The 16953-nt window shown below is 53.2% G+C and overlaps 1 protein-coding gene and 2 non-coding genes across 4 annotated transcripts in view; 2 read left to right on the top strand and 1 right to left on the bottom strand.

Moving 5' to 3' along the window:
• Window positions 1–16590, bottom strand: part of VAC14 (VAC14 component of PIKFYVE complex) — a 98197-nt gene extending 81607 nt beyond the window's left edge. For both annotated transcript variants that reach the window (XM_068527467.1, XM_068527468.1), the window contains exons 1-8: window positions 16199–16590; window positions 4263–4413; window positions 3789–3956; window positions 2919–2981; window positions 2272–2379; window positions 1609–1718; window positions 1219–1325; window positions 86–220 (exon numbers count right to left, since the gene is read on the bottom strand). In XM_068527467.1, coding sequence (XP_068383568.1) covers window positions 86–220; window positions 1219–1325; window positions 1609–1718; window positions 2272–2379; window positions 2919–2981; window positions 3789–3956; window positions 4263–4413; window positions 16199–16302 — 946 coding nt within the window. In that variant the 5' untranslated portion in view covers window positions 16303–16590. The remainder of the gene's footprint in view (window positions 1–85; window positions 221–1218; window positions 1326–1608; window positions 1719–2271; window positions 2380–2918; window positions 2982–3788; window positions 3957–4262; window positions 4414–16198) is intronic.
• On the top strand, window positions 6875–6945 carry TRNAG-GCC (transfer RNA glycine (anticodon GCC)). The gene has a single exon. It is a non-coding gene; the product is annotated as a tRNA-Gly (tRNA).
• TRNAG-GCC (transfer RNA glycine (anticodon GCC)) lies at window positions 7550–7620 on the top strand. Its single transcript has one exon. It is a non-coding gene; the product is annotated as a tRNA-Gly (tRNA).
• Window positions 16591–16953: the final 363 nt, after the last annotated feature.

The following is a 16953-nucleotide window of genomic DNA, read 5'->3' on the forward strand; positions in this document are numbered from 1 at the left end:
GCCCCCATCCCCCACTCCAGGGTCCTGCAACTTTATGGCCCCCTTTGGGGCTGCTCTTGTTTCCTCTCTCCAGAGTGAAGGATACTCTTCTTGCGGTCATCATAGGCCAGGCAGGGCAAGACAGCGGTCAGGATCCCAGAAGAGTAGGGCAGCATCACCCGGCCGGCCAGCTGGATGAACTCCCGCATCCAGCACATGGCTGTCAGCTGGATCAGGTCGTCTGGAAGGGGAATGGGCGGGTTCCAGGGGGTCAGCATGAGCAGCCAGAGTGCTCCTCCCACCGACCATGCCCACAGATGGGACTGGAGAACTGGAGGGCACCTGAGGGCTGGCACAGCTTCTAGCCTCACCAATACGCTCGCCCTTGCTTTTTCCTTCCAAAGGAACATACAGGTACCAGGGTGACACGGAATTACAATCCTGCGGCAGATCGTAAGAGTAGCCACGATTCTCTATCCCTCCTGTGTCCACTCCCCCGTAATGGGGCTCTGCGGCTTCTCTCATCAAGAGCTGGAGTTTACTTCCCCCCTCCTGGTATCTGGGCTGGCCCTGCTATTTTGTCCAAGAGAGGGTGGTAGAAATGATGGTGTGCCTGGTTCAAGCCTAGGCCTTAGAGGCCTTGCTCACGTCTTTCATGTCTCTCGGAATCCACTGATGCCACGTGAATGCACCTGGGCTAGCCCACTGGATGATGAGACACCTGGAACGACTGTTCCTGTTGCCACAGGTGACAGCTGGCAACAGCCAGACATGAGTGACACCACTGACCATGAGTGACACCTCAGCCGACCCTCCAGTTGACTGTAGGCACATGACTGAGCCCAGCCGAGCCTGGCCTAGGGGAGCAGGGCCACCCAGCTGACCCGAAGACTCAGGACAATAGCAAGGGACTGCTATGTGAAGTAACTGCATTTTGTGGTGGTTTGATACTCAGTAGAAGCAAAGAGATACACGACCCCAATCTCCAAGCATTTCAATTCACAGTGCTAATGCCAAGCCTGCCAGCAAGAAGGCCTCCAGATCTGATTCCCCTCTAGGGCCAGACCAAGTGAAAGGGCCTCCATGTTGACAGAATCAGAATCTCTCCCACAAGGACCCACCGCTCCAGGACCCACCGTCACACTGGTTCACACTCCCATGAGGACTCTCTCTGAGATGGGGAGACAGAAAGGTGCTTCTGAGGAGGTGGTGGTGGCCTTGGGGCCTTTACACACTCACCCGTGGTCTGGCAGTGGATCACCAGGATGTTGGCCATCTCAGCAAACTTAACACTGGAGGGGTTCTTTTTAATTTCCTTCAAGAATTCTCCAAGGACCACCTCACACCTACCAATGAGCAAAGAGAAAGGAAATAGCTCATGCAGCCAGAGCCAGAGGAGCCGCCACCAGTGCCATTTCTGCTGTGCTCTGTGGGATACGCTTGTCAGATGGACCTTTTTCAGAGGCTGGGGGTGGATGATCTCCTAGCTCCTCAAAGCAGGAAGCACACGAGCCAGGAAGAGGACGGTGAATTTCGTGTTCTCCTGCCGCCGCCTGTCGGTTGGGTGTGGGGTACGCGTTCTCGCCGAGGGGCCCCTGCAGCCACCTGCCCCTCCCCTCCTCCACTCACATTTTCCGAATCTCTTTGCCGTTGTCGCCCAGGATCTGGAAGAGTCCATCCAGGATCTCCGGCAAATAATCCAGCAGGTTAATGTCTGGCACGGACTCCAGAACCAGGATCTGCCCCAGGGGAGGAAACCATCAGGGAAAGTCACCAGCCAGAGAACCCGCATCTCCTCGCCCATCCTCCGGACTGGCCAGTGAGAAGGGGTCCTGCTGAGGCATCTTTTCACGGCACTGCGGGTGTCCCATGGGGGAGGGGGTGCTAGTAGCTGTTGTTTCTGTTCAATGGGCAGGGGACGGCAATTTAACCCCAAGGCAGTTCAGATGCCCGGGGGCGGGGCAGGGGGTGCGGGAGGAAACCCATGGGAAAGGTGGGCAAGGCTAGAAGAGGTGTGACAGCTGGAGGAGCACAGCTGGCTTCAAAGGTAAATCTGGGTGTTTCCAGAGACAAGGAAGGAACCACATCCTCTTCAGAGGCAAACGTGATGGGCTTTGGGGGCAGAGCTGAATAAATGTGTTTTCCGATTATCTGGTGTCATCGGCTCCTAGAGGGATAACAATCAGGCATCCCCGCAGCCACAGGAAGTGCCCAGGTGAGCCAGAGAGCAGACCTCACTCAACTAGAGGCTCGTTACGGCTGGAGAAGGAGTGTCGCGGGGCCGGACCTTACCCAGGAGATGATGAACTGCCGGGCATACTGGTTGTTGGAATAAATCCTCTCCCGCAACAAGGGGATGAAGCCCACCAGGTCGAACTTGTTGCTCTCCGTCACGATGTCCTGTGGGTCAAAGGCATGAGAGCTGCCTGCTGGGGGAGGGGCTGCCTGACCTGGCTAAATCCCTGGCCCGGGCTGGCTCCAGGGGTCAGGTGGACACAGAGGAAGATGACGGAGCCCGAGTCAGGCAGGAGAGGCCCCCGGAGCACCCCTCCTCACACAGGCCGAAGGACCAGCAAAAAGGATGCACTGAAAGCAGGAATCAAGGTCGAGAGAACTAATCAAAAGGCAAAACCCTGCATCTCTGTGGTCCGGATCGAATGCCCTGGTGAGCTGAGCATAAGCTGCCCCTGTCACTCGGGGCAGGGTGGGGCCAGCAGGAGGGGACATTGGGGTGACAGAATGGTTCTGTATTTTGATCCTGCTGTTGACATAACTCTATACTCTCATCAAAGAGCTGTATACTATTCCATTAACTGTATGTAAATGAAAAAAAATTTTTTTAAATTACAAAGAGCATCCCAATGATAGAATTTATAAGCTGTACAGACAGATGGAAGAAACAGATGCTAAAAATAAGAGTGGGGACCAAGTACAAGTACCTTTAAGAGGCGGTCTAGGAGCTCAGAGCCGCTCTTCACATTGGGGTCTGGGTCAGCAGCCAACTATGAGAGCAGAGGTGGAGAGAGGGTCACTGTCAATATATAAGACAAGGAATCCACTGAAGTCCCACAGCAAAGGCCTTGGGACAGCCTGAACATCGCATGGGCACCTCTTTCAGTGCACAGATGGAAGACAGGCAGGGGAGGCAAGGGGGTAAAGCGGAACTTGGCAATGCCGCCGAGATGTGGCAGACCCCCGTTCTGCTCAGGGACCGCCGGGACCTGCTGCCACCAGTCAGGTGGTTGCTTCCCGTTGGCCTTCCTCAGGGCTTTCCAATCTTACAATGCTGGGTCCTCTCTCCACTCCTGGAGGAGGGGACGGATCAGCTGTGAGGCTGATCCTCTAGAAACGACTTCAGGGAGGAGAACTCCACGACGATGAGAGAGGTGCTGATGAGCTATCAGGGAACCCAAAGCCTTTCTAAGCAGAGCTTTTTCTAGAGCTTATGGGCTACGCTCTCCTTGCAGGGGAAATACAGTCTATACTATGGAATCACCACCTTCACCTTCTATAAGGGAGGTCAGTGCTCTCAAATGACTGTTTTTTTCCCCTCCAATTTGTGGTGGACTGATGCTTTTGTAAAATGCACTAAAAATAAATTAATAGAGGTGTGGGGGAAAAACAAACAAATATTTACAAGCCCATCTAAAAAATATATCATTAGATTGAACAGACAACAAGCACCCCTGGTAGCATGTGCTTATCTGCTCCCCTTGCATCTGGGAAAAGGGAGGCCAGCACTCAAGGTCCCGAAAGGTCAAGTCAGGTGTGTCGGGCGAGCTCAGCCCAGTCGAGTGAGGAGCGGTCACCTTGCTCAGCCCGTCAAAGAGCACGTTGAAGTGGGGCAGCACAGCGCCTCGGGCCACCTTGACGATGTTGTAGAGGGCCTCACACGCGTAGTAGCGCAGTCTGCTGTCAGCGTCATTGAAGCACGTCAGCACCGGCTCGATCAACTCCTTCAGGTAGAGCCCCGAGTCCTGCGATGGGGCAGGAGCAGAGGCAGCTCAGAATGGGTCAGACCTCGGGGACCCAGCCCTCGGCTCCCTTGGAGACGCTCAGGCCCTCGAGTGAGGGCTGGGCTAAAAGACCCTTTGCAAGTCAGCCTCCTGGGATAGGGGCCACGCCCAGGACCCAGGGTGCAAGGCCGCAGAGCCAGCCTTGAGGTCTGAGATGTGGAGAGAACGGCAATAAAGAAATCACAAGTCTGCAACACGCTGCTGGGGCTCGGGGGTCAGGGTCGAGGCCCTGGCTGGTGTGTACATCCCTCCAGGAGAAGGGCTCACCTTGCCCAGCGCGATGGAGCAGGCGGCCAGGCCGATGAGGCCCCCTTTCCGGCTGTGGGGGTGCTGGGACAGGGCAAACTCCTGAGACAGCGTCTGGATCACATGCTTGATCTGCACGGTGTTGTTCTGGGCCACGAACTCCCGGACCAGCCTGGAGAGGGAGCAGAGAGGGGCTGCAGGACCAGCGGGATCAGGCGGCTCCTGCGGCTGCCGGCCTGGGGCCCGGGGCTGGGGTGAGGGAGGGAGATGACCGGTTTAGAAAGAGGAACTGGGAGTCAGGCATCTCGGGGCAGGGCTTTCCCAGTTCTGCTGCTGACCGGGAGGCGTTGGCTGGGTCACGGTCCTTTCCCTTTTCTGAGTCTCCGTTTCCCTTTGTCTACCACGGAACGAAGAACAGTGAGCAATCTCACTTCTGGGAATCTGAGAGAATGCACATGAACGTTGTGCTGGGGCCCCAAAACTGCAATGATCCACCGTCTTCATTCAACACTTGCTCAGCCCTCCATTCATGCACCCAAGCAGTTCTCTGTGTCTGTGTCATCATTTCCAGGGACGGTGCTGAACCGGGCCCAGGTCCAACAGGCACGAGCCACACACAAACAAGTACACGTAGCAACATGGCACAAGCAACACCACAGAAGCAAGAATGCCATGGGCATGGGAATTCCCTGGTGGTTCAGTGGTTAGGACAACACGTTTTCACTGCCAAGGGCGCGGGTTCCATCCCTGGTTGGGGAACTTAGATCCTGCAAGCTGTGCGGCATGGCCAGAGGCAAAAAAAAAAAAAAAAAGAATGCCACGGGCAAGTGTCCCTGGGCTGACGGGGAGGTGCCTTCTGAGTCAGATCTTAGAGCCATTAACAGGCATTTTCCAGGTAAAGAAAGGAAGGCAGGGAACCTCAGGCACAGGGAAGAGCCTGGCTAAAGGCGGGGGCCCTGAAAAGACACGGTGTATTTAGGGAAGGGTGAGGAGTCCGGTGTGTGGAAGGGGTGGCTGGGGACAGTTAAAGGAAAAGACGAGCCGGTGAAAGGTTTCCAGCAATGGGGTGACATATTTATGTCTATGTTTTGACCAGGAGAGGCTGCCCTGGGTGGGGGTGGGATGGTTTGACAGGAGACTGACATATCTCCAAGGGAGAACACCACAGCTACCAGGGTCAGGAAGGGGGGCCTGAAATATGGCTGAGGCAGTGGGAAGCAGCAGGGAGAGGGGAGAGGGCAGGAAGGGTAGAGACGCCAGCAAGGTGTCCACCTGGTGGGTGATGCTAGCAGGGAGAGGGGGTCTGAGGGAGGCAGTGCCTGTGGTCACCCTGGGGGGATGCTCCCAAGGCAGGCCCCGCCCGACAGGAGGAGAGCAGAGGGAGGCCCAGCTCCGTCAGGCACCAGGGTCTCCTTTCAGAGCCCAGTGGACGTGAAGACGCTCTGCCCTTCGGAGGCTCACAGCGTCTCTGCGGTGAGAAGCCTCATGTGGGCAAATGGTGGCATGAGGGGCCCAGATAACCACTGGGGAGCTGCGGCCTGGGGGTCAGGGACATCTTCCCCGGAGTGGGAACTGAGCTGGACCTCGGAGGAGGCAGGGACCCTGAGAGAAGGAAACAGGTGTTCCAGGCAGGAGGAAATGTGTAAGCAAAGGCAAGGAGAGAAAAATAGCCAAATTTGCCTGGGGTCCAGAGAACAGCAGGAAATCAACTGGGATGAGCTGGCCTGGCAGCTCAGATTCAGGAGAAGGGATCTCACATCATGGGTAACAGGGAAGCTGTTTGCGGGTTTTGAAGAGATGGTGAAAGGGTGTTTTAAGAAGCCATGAGATGGATGGGAACGGGGAGACTGTCCCATCATCAAGTGAGAGGGACTAGGACCAGTATAGCAGCTGAAGGTGTGACGAGGGAGGCCTAGAGGTCAAAGACTTTTCAAAGTAGCTGCCTGGACTCATTGCCTAATTGCTCTGTGCCCATCACAGCAGGTACACTGCTCACCTATGGCATAAATGGGGGTCTCAAGCTGGCTCAAAGAATTTTAAGGACAGTCAAGTCCAAAAGGTATTAATTAGTTTGTGTGGTTCCAGCTCGGTGTCAGGAACCTGCTAGTAATTAGCGTTGTTTAAATAAATGTGCTGTCCTGTGAGGCTGTGACCACTCCTGCAAAAAGGCTGCTCAATGGGGATTACAGGGCTTGATAAAGATTGAATCCCACAAGTTGTAGGGGGCATCTATCCTGTGCCTGGGACTGTGGCCACAGATGAATCAAACAGGCCTGGCTCCTGAGCTGGCGGATGTGGGGGCAGAGACAGGGATTCCAGGAAGGGGCTGCGCAGATGGCCTGTGAGGGGCCTCTTGCTTTGATCTTTATAGGGTGTGATTCCACCAAGCCCACCCCAGGGGGCTGAGGGCTGTGGATGAACCAAGGGCCTCGGGAGGAAGCCAGTTCCATAGGTGCCCCCTCCCTAAGCAGTGTAATAAGGCGCAGCAAGGATGGCTCTACATAAACCCGTTGTATTCTCAAACAGGACAAACCAGCCAGATGAGGCCCAGTGGTGTGTCAGAGCTCTCTGACTATTATGACAGACACAGCCTCTTGAGAAAAGCCCTGCAGGTGTGCCAGAGAACAGCTAGAGCATTGGTGGTTCAGTGGTAGAATTCTCGCCTGCCACGCGGGAGGCCCGGGTTCGATTCCCGGCCAATGCAGTGCTGCTTTTTGGCCTCTTCCTGGCAGGCTCCCCCAGAGATCCTGCCGCAGGATCCAGCTCCTCAGCCACGCCCGGCCTGCAGCAGCCAAGGGGGCTGCGATTCTCTGAGCACACTTCCCTGCTTCGTGAGCATGAACAGCAGCTGGGTTCTCCACAGAGGCACCACTGGCTGTGGGGCCCTTCACCCTGTACGGGGACTCCTGCTGCACCCCCTCAGCCTTGGCCAGTCTCCAGCAGGAAGCTGTGCTGAAGCCCGTGAGCTGTAAAACAGCTCAACACACCACGTGAACGTGGGACGGGAGGACCCACACTTCAGAGGGGAGGAAGTCCCCAGAGTCTCAGTGGGCTTTTTGCTACTGAGAAGGAACGACTTGAGCTCTACTTTCTGTCCTGACGTCTGAAGGCAAATCAACTTCACACACACACACACACACACACACACACACACACACACACTGCCTCCTCCTGCCTTCTCTCCTGCTCTGGAGCCTAGGCTCCTGCCCTTGCAGCCGTGCTGATGTGGCCTTCCATTCTGTGAATCAGCATACAGACAAGGGGACTGGGGTTAAAGGGGGGTGCTCACACAGCTGCTCACAGCTGGAGCACTGGTGGTTCAGTGGTAGAATTCTCGCCTGCCACGCGGGAGGCCCGGGTTCGATTCCCGGCCAATGCAGCAGTAGCAGCAAACTTTTTTTTTATCATCCTAAGAGACTGGATTTGACATTTCACACTGCCCACAGCATTGGTGATACAGTCTGAAAAACCTAGAATGACTTTTTCCTAGCTTGAGTTTTCCACGCCTGTTTCCTAAATTCCACAGAGATCTAGATCTTGTGTCCCCTTGTTCTTGAGGAGTCCAGGATGTGGGGATCACCGAAGCCGCTGCAAGCAGCTGTGCCTCCCCTCCTGCCCAGACAGGCTGCCCGGGGACTCTGACCGCGCTGCCCCTGGGGAAGCCAGGCCGTGTGTGTTTCTGCTCCGTCCGCGTTAGAGCAGCCCTGAGAGTGGGAGTAACGACATTTATGAGGCTCCAGCAGGGCAGCAAAGGAGACCCAGCCCTGCCAGCAGCACAGCCCAGCCTGGACCAGCTCCTCGCCTGTCTCCTTGTTTCAGGCCACAAATGGTCCCTGAGCCACCAGAAAGGGCCCTCCTCCCCACCTGAGAGACGGCAAAGGGGACACATTCCCTGCCCCTGAGGGGCTCTCTGACAGAATCCCATGGAGGGGAAGCAAGAGAGGCCTCAAGGACTTTCGTGCAAAACAGAAAAAAACTCTGGTGAGGACAGTGCAAGGTGAGGAGGGGGCGGGCGAGAAAGAGCCCAACCGGCAGCTTTGGTGGGGAGGGAGTTGGGTGTGGCTTCATGAGGGTCAGCTTTTGAAAGGGGCTCTGAAGGATCAGTAGGTGTTCATTCAGGGTGAGGAGGCCCAGACAGAGGGAACAGCATGAACAAAGGCTCAGAGGAAGGAGAGAGGCACTTGGTTTGGCAGCACAAAGGACACAGGTGGAGGAGACGTGGGTGACAGGGCCAGAAAGGCTGCGCCCACTCACGTGCTTGGCAAAGGAAGTGGCCTTTGCTTCTGGTGGCCGTGAGCAGCCACGGAAGGTACGAGTGATCTGCAGCGGTGGGTGGTAGGGATTTGAACAGCGTTTAGGGAACTCTGAAGACTGCAAAGGCTGACAGAGACCAAATGGTGGGAGAGCGTGAGGAATGGGGCACTAACGTCGGGTGACAGCGGGCAAGTGTAACAGGGTCTCCTGAAGGGGGATGAGATGGGCAAGGGGAATATCTGTGTTCAGCACCCCCCGACATTCCCGTTCGCTCTACACCAGCTGCAAGGCCCCGAATCTTACCAGGACGCAACTCAGGGTACCCCAGGCCACTACAGTACAATGGCCCATTCAGTTCCCGAGGGCCTGGAACCCCAAGTCTCTATCTGCACTTGGAGGAAGAATATTATCAGTGTCCAGGAGAGCGAGACAATGACAAACAGTGGTTCCCTGTGGAGGGGAAACCCTGAGAACACGTTCTCACCAAAACCATCCGTTCTTAGAGCACTGGGCCTGGCCCTGTGGGTCACCCCTGGGGCCACAGCAGGAAGACCTGTCCCACGAACCGAGCCCACGCTCTCTACCTGACAGTCAGGGTGATCAAGGCAGGGCCGGCTGACCTCTCCAGTCTCACTGCTCAGCCGCCCGGCACAACCTTCCTCTCCAGTAAGGGCTTCTTACTGGGCCCTGCTACGCTACTCCTTGGACACCTCCTGTCCATTCCACTCTGTGGGGAAGCTCCCGCTCCCTTCCACATCCTAGCCAGCCTTCAAAGTCCAGTTCAAATCCAACCCCCTGCTTTTCCTGACCTTCCCAGGAAGGACCACTCCTCCTCTGGATGCTGAAGGACTCGGCGACCCCGCAGTCTGTGCCCAGCACTGCACCATCGAATGTCACGGGTTCTTTGTCACATGTTTCACGTTTCTAGCTCCACAGCTCCTTGCCAGCGTCCCTGAGGACAGACTGGTGCCACGATCCTCTGCCTCTTGAGCGCCAGCCGTCTCCCCGCGTCTAGAGCTCCCCACACAGTAAGTGAGGAATCAGTAAGCATCTGCCCAGGGACCCATCTGTGCAGGTGGGCGGGCCCACAGGGCAAGCTGTAGGGAAACACGGGCAAAGCCCCACGCTGCCGTACTGGTGACAAGGGGTGGCCTGCTCATCTACACCTAACCTGTTGGGTAAATCAGAACTGTACTTGGACGGACCTAACCCCTAGTTTACAATCCAAGTTAGGAGGGACAAAGCGCACCACCACCAGGATCTCCAAACGCACACTGAGAAGGACCAGGTCCCCAGGGCCGTGGCTGGGGACAGATGCCGATGCCAGGATGTGACTTGACATGCGTTTGCCTCGGGGTGAACCAACCCCTTGGGGGTGCCCCAAATAGCCCCCATCAGCAGGACCTGGTCTCTTCACAGGGCACAGGCAGAGAGAAAAAGCAACTACAAAGGGAAGCAGAGGAAGTGAAGTTTGAAATCCGGGCGCCCCCAGTTCCAGGCTAGTGTCTCTTGAAAAGAACACCCCGTCTCCTCTTTCATCTCCACGTTGTGAGCCACAGCTGGGGGATCTCAACTAGTTCTGAAGTTAGTATTTGGCCCAGAAACTTATGATCACAAATCCCAGTGACCTTTGCTGACGTTAGGGTCACATGCATTGCTGTTCTGTGTCCCAGAGAAGAGATCTGCTTCTGCTTCGTTCCTCTAAAAACTCTGGCTGACGAAGTATCCTCTAGAGATTGCTCAGAGCCTCCATTCTCAACTAGTCAGAGGTGTCGCAGGGTGGCAGGAACACCCATTCCCCAGGAGGCACAATGCCCAATGCTGGCCAACTCCAAGCTCTCGACACTGCTCTCAGCTTCACAAAGTGCCACACCAACTACCTTGTCCCTGATGGAGAAGGAGCCACAGACAGGCCAGGATGTGTCTTTCACCCAAGGAGAACCTGGGGCCTCGTCTCAGCAACAAAACCACAGCCCCGCACTGGGCCCCTCGGCCTCTGTAACGCAGCCTGGGGACCACCACAGGCTGCACGAGGACTGGGGAGCTGACCACTTGCCAAGAACACACTCTAAGTAGTCCAGGGGTTGGTTATTCCTCACAGCAACCTCCTTCTGTAGTTATTATCATCTCACCATTTAGATTTGAAACAGAGCCTCAGGGAAACCAAGTCCCTTTCTTGAGGTCACAGAGGATCTGAACCTTGGCACCTACAAAGCCCAGGCCCCCTCAACTGTACACCAGTTCCTCCCACCCATCTTCTTAAAGCACGTCAGCTGCAAAGTGCACACACCCAATTACAGAGGGTACTTCCCTCGTGCAGAACGCAGGCCCCAACTGAAGTGCAGCTTTCTCCATGCATTTTCCTCACTGTCTAGTGTTAGACATCTCTGAAGCATTCCTCTGCCACACACGGGTGTACAGATGAGGTACATACTTGAGATGTTGAAATGAAGGTCTAGGGCTGGTTTTCTACCATTAAGGCAGGAAAGAAGTAACTGTTTGCTGAGCACTTACTACATGCTAGGTAATGTGGTGGATGCTTTACATGCGTTCTCTCATTTAAACCTTAAAATAAGCCACGGAGCTAGGTACTATAATACCCATTTTACAGATGGGGGGAACTGAGGCTCAGAGATGTTATGAAACATATAAGGTCACACAACTTATGGATGGTAGGTGCAGAAATCAAACCTAGATTTTTCTGACACCAGGTCTGAAATCTAACATGTTACATTACCCCCTCTTCAAACATCAAAGCTCCCACCTGTTGGATGCCTACTGGGTGCCAGGCACTTTACATGCATTATTTCATTTAGCCCTATCTCATTTCATTTGTTGATGTCCAAATGGCCTGGCCAGGAGGTGGCAGAGGTTTCAGCCATTGCACACACATTCCTATGTCTTCAGAGGAGACAGTCTTTGCTATGGCTTTGTACTATTTTTAGAGAATTAAATAAAATAATGCACATAATGTGTTTTGCACTGCATATGCTCATGTAACAGTATTAGTGCAAAATCAGAATCAAACTGTGATGTTATACACACCAAACAAGATCATACTCATTCATTAACTGCTGACTGAGAACCTGCTTTGCTCCTTGCTCCAAGAAGGACAGAAAGATAATCCAGAGTTGTGTTTATTCGTGTGCTGTAAAAATTTCAGCCTGGACTTCGGGCTGCCATTTTTTTCCTGACAAGTCCAATGAACCATCCCAGTTCTCTATGTAACACGCTGTAATCAGGCAACATATTCAGGCAGCGATTTCCCAAAGAGAACCTGGCAGGTAAACGTCTCCTCCATCTGCTTTGCTGAGTATTTAAGTAACCTGGTTTCCACTTGCTCACTACTCTCCAATAACTGAACAGGAAAAGCGGAACATCTGCCTCTGAGGAAAGGCCCAAGAGCTTCTGAAAAGGCCCAAGAGTTAGTTAAGTAGCAAAATATACTGAGCATCCACTGGGTATAATCAGTGGAAAAACTGTAAAGGAGACAGCAAGAGGCATGTTTGGATCTCAGGTGACAAAAGACCACTGAATAAGCGCTTCCCTCACACTGTAACACAACCTACAGGCACTCTTATTTTTTAAAATTGAGATATTATTCACATGCCATAAATTCACTCTTTAAACGTGTACAATTAATTCAGTGAGTTTTAGTATATTCACAAAGCTGTGCAAGTGTCACCACAATCAATTTTAGACTTTTTTTAGTCATCCCCAGAAGAAAACCTGTACTCATTAGTAGTCACTCCCCATTTCCCCCAAGCCCCCTCCCCCAAGCCCTAGGCAACCACTGATCTACACTGTCTCTGTGGATTTGCCTATGAATTCACACAAATGAAATGATACAATACCTGGCCTTTTGTGACTGGCTTCTTTCACTTAGCATAATGTTTTCTATGTGCAATTTTTTTCTGAAGATGAGTTAACTGAGGCACACAGACGTTAAACCCAAGGTCACAAACTCAAATGCTTACAGGGGCCAAGAAGGAGACACAAGTGAGAAGGCCAAGGGAGTTAAGACAGGCTGTAGTGAACTTGCCAACACAGGAAGCAAACTGGGGAGCCCATATCCTGGCTGGGGGAAGAGCGTGGGCCCCTGGGTCCCCTACTGCTACATGGGAATGTGGGCCGCACAGAGCCACAGCTTCCCATTCTTTAATAGAAGCCAGAAACCTGAACTTCACTGTGAAATTTCTTGATTTAAAATACCCTGCAATCCAGGCCAAACCAAACAGGTCTGCGGCAGGACACGGCCCCTGGCTGCCAGTCTGTGACCCCTGGATGAAGCAATCTGCTGGGTGGAATTCTGACCCACACTCCAAAATCTGCCTGAAGTCACTTGGTAATAAACAGTGTCTCCCTACAAAGGTGGCAGGCTCCAAAGAGCTAGGTCAAACTCAGCAGTTCAACCCTGATCTGATCACAGAGCCCCAGGGATCCCTGCTCCCCATGCCACCCTCCCCACCCTGCCTTCCCCAGCAGGCAGGGACTCATCCCTCAGGAGCTCTGATCCTGGAGCCCCTCCTTGGGCTTCGGTGTTCTCAGGGCGCAGGGCCTGGGCACCTCCATTTGCTGGCTTTGGGAACTCAAAGTTCAGGAGCACCAGAGACTTGCCAGTGAGCCCATCCCTGGTCACCACGAAGGGCATCATCTCTCCCAGCCTGCAGTGAGGGCCCTGGCACCGCAGTGAGGGAGCACCCACCACACTTATCAGAGCGCCTGCTGGAGTCTCTCCCCCACGCTAGACTCTCCCGGAGAGCAGGGCCTGGGGTGTCACCAACCCCGTCCTCGGGACTCATCAGGGACTATAACCCCTGACACCCAGGCCCGCAAAGCCCGCCACAGCCATTCTAGAATCTTAGCCTCGGGGCCTTATCCCTGAGAAGCTGTGTGGGCGTGCCGGAGCCAGGCTGTGGGGTGAAGGCTCTCCAGGACTGTGCACAGCAGGCTCACACAGTCAGCTGTCAGATCCTGGTCACCTAACACAGCCTGGTCTTGAGAGCCTAGAGTCTGGGGTCCTTCAGTCGAGCCAAGCATCCGCCTCTGCGTTTTTAGTGTCTGAGAGGCCTGTCATCAAGATAAAACACCCTCTTCTTATTAGGAATTTTAATCCCTCACTCCAGCACCCCATGCAGTACTGGTTCTGTCACCCAAGCAAATAGATGGTTTCCAGAAAACAGAAAGTGGCAGTTAAAACTACCATGGGGGTGTTCAAGTATGACGTTTTATTAAGTATATGCCTCCCTTTTGGAAGGGAAAACCATTCATTGTAATGGGGAAGCCTTTTGAGACAGATGAACCTGGGTTTTTAATCCAGGTTCTAGCTGTGAAACCTTGGGATGATTACTTACCCTCAAGGAGCCTCTGTTTCCTCATCTTTGAAATGGGGTAACACTACCTAGCTCATAGGGCAGCTGCGCAAAATAATGAGATGAGGGATGTACAAAGGCCAAATCCTCCTCCCCCCAAATAAGGCAGACAGCGTTTTACACGTGATCACTTTTTAAAATGATCAACGTTATGGACTGAATTGTACCCCCCCCCCCCCCGCCCCGGTTCATACAACCCTAGTGGGAGTATTTAGAGATAGAGCCTATAAGGGAAGTAATTAAGGTTAAATGAGGTCATAAAGGTGTGGCCCTGATCCAATAGGATCAGTGTCTTTATCAACAGAGACACTACGAAGCTCCCAGGTGAAGCACAAATAAGTCCCTCTGTCCCTGAGCAATTTGTGAAACACATACTCTGAGGAAGGACAAACAGGACACTGGTTGAGGAACTAAGATCCTGCAAGCCACAAGGTGCAGCCAAAAAAAAAAAAAAAGAAAGTGGTGCTTGATGAGAGAAGCAGCTAGGTGGTTCTGGACATACTGGATGTCAGAACTGAATGGGAGGGTCCTTTTCAGTAAAATCCAAACCCTTTAGCCTAGGAGGAAACTAAAACCCAAAGCAGTTAAGGCAGTGGTTCTCAACCGGGGTGACTGTCTGTTCCCCAGGGGACATTAGGCAGTGTCTGGAGACATTTTTGGTTGTACAAGTGACAGAAAGCTACTGGTGTCTAGTGGGTAAAGATCAGGGATGCTGCTAAAAACCCTATAATGCACAGGACAGTCCACCACAACCAAGAATTATCTGTCCAAAAATATCAGTAGTGCTGAGGTTAAGAAACCCTGAGTTAAGGAATTTGCTGGAGGTCAAAGAATGAGTGTCACACAACAGACTAGATTAGAGCTGTACAAAGCGTTCTGCAGTGATGGAAATGTTCTAAAATCTGCACTGTCCATTATGGCAGCTGACAGCCACATGTGGCTGTTGAACGTGTCAGATATGGGTAGTGTGACTGAGGAACTGGATAAAATTTTTATTTTATCTTTAATAATTTAAACGTAAATAGCCACCCATGGCCAGTGGCTACCCTATTAGACAGGGCAAAACCACAATCTATATTTCCTGACGCCCAGACTGGCATTCTTTCACAGCCTGCCTCTTTCTATTCTTTTGAAATTACCCACCCACCAGACTTTATCACAACGATTTGGCTGGAAAAAAAATACAAATGTAAAATAAAAGCAGAAAAACCTCAATGTTTGCAGTTAAACACCTTGTTTTGTAATTAAAAAAAAAAAAAGCAAAATGTCAGATCATGGTTACAAATACAGTGGTACCCCGTTATCCAGTTTCAGTTACCAATGGTCAACAGCAGGTCAGAAAATATTAAATGGAAAATTCCAGAAATAAACAATTTCTAAGTTTTAAACTGTATGCGGTTCAGAATGGTGAGATGAAATCCTGTGCTATCCCACCAGGACATTAGTCATCCCTTCCTCCAGCATATCTATGCTGTATATGATACCCACACACTTAGTAGCTTCTGGGTTATCAGATCGGCTGTCGGTATCGCAGTGCTTATGTTCAAATAGCCCTTATTTTACTTAATAATGGCCCTAAAGTGCAATGCTGGTGATGCCGGTCATTAGGATATTCTCTTACTGTGCTTAAACTTTACCATACAAACGTATGTATGGGAAAAAACATAGTATATATAGAGCTTGGTATCATCCAAGGTTTCAGGCATCCACTGCGTGTCTGGGAACATATCCCCCACAGATAAGAGGGTACTACTGTACGTGTAATAAGACTGCAAAAACAAGAACAAATAATTCCTTCTTTCACTTGCAGGGAAGCGTGATATGACAGAGATAAACAGCCCTCTGAGCCTTGAGGTTTTGGCTGATTTCTCCACTTGGTCAACTTACTGTCCCTTTCACTTCTCAGAAGCTGGGTAGGAAATGAGGCAGGTCAACATCGTTAGCAAATTCTCATGCTTCCCACCTCCCTCCCATCAGAGGTCACTCTCTGATTTGCTCGTTTGCATGGAGACCACACTGAGGACGCACCATGTGCCAGGCACCATGTGCCAGGCACTGTGCAAAGCACCACGCATACATTTCGTCCCTTCGTTCTCACGGCAGCCCCTTTGGGGTACCAGGAGGTTAAATAATTTGGCCCATGTCACACAGAAGCAAAGCTGGGACTGCCAATCTCCTGCTCTTAAGCACGGCCCTAAGGGCCTGAAACCTGGAGTAGCAACACTGGCTGCAAAGGCGTGAGGAGCTGCCCGGAGAGCGGGACCCCTGCAGAGCCAGGACTGAGTCCCGGCTCCGCTCTCCACGACCATCCCGGGTGCCCGCGGCTCTTACTTCTCGATCTCCAGTGCTGCCACCTTCCGCTTTTCGTAGAGCTTGTCATTGAGGGCGCGCACGATGTTGGGCGTGAGCGGCGCGAAATCCTTCTCGGGGTTCATGGTGGCAGCTCGGGGCGATCCCCGGAGCCCCGCGACTCCTCAGCCCGCGGCAGCCCGGGCCGCGCCGGGACTAGGGGAGTCTGCGGCTCCGCGCTGCCTCCGGCGCCGGCTCATGGACCACGCCGCCCCGGGCCGCCTGTCTCGCTGCGCCGCCGCGCGCCGCCTCGGAACCCGGGCCTGGACCCAGTCTCCGTACACCTGCCCCTGGCCGCGAAACAGCTCACGAGACCCGCTCCCGGGCAGCACCTGCCGGGCTCAAGGGGCAGCGGCCATGTTACTCAGATCAGGTGACTCTGCACCGACTTCCGCCTTCCGCCGCTAGAACCCGCCCCTCGCCAGCCACGCCCCCGCACGCATCCGCAGGTGGATTAGCCACGCCCCCACAAGGCTCCACCTTCTCCCATCACACTCCTGCTTGTAGACCCCCACGGTATGGGTTTGGTTTAAGGCCTGCTTAGTAGGCTTGAATACCATGCACTCCACTGCCTGCACGTGGTAGGCTTGGAACATGGTGGGCTTCTGTACACGTTCCTGAGAACGAAAGGGCTCTTGGAGCCTGACTCGGTTAGCATAATTTATTCTATATCTACTGAATCCACTAGTTCATCCACTGCTTAGTCACCAGCCAGTTTCTCATATGCCTATGATTCC

The sequence above is a fragment of the Eschrichtius robustus genome, chromosome 19, assembly GCF_028021215.1.
Source record: "Eschrichtius robustus isolate mEscRob2 chromosome 19, mEscRob2.pri, whole genome shotgun sequence".
Lineage (NCBI taxonomy): Eukaryota > Metazoa > Chordata > Mammalia > Artiodactyla > Eschrichtiidae > Eschrichtius > Eschrichtius robustus.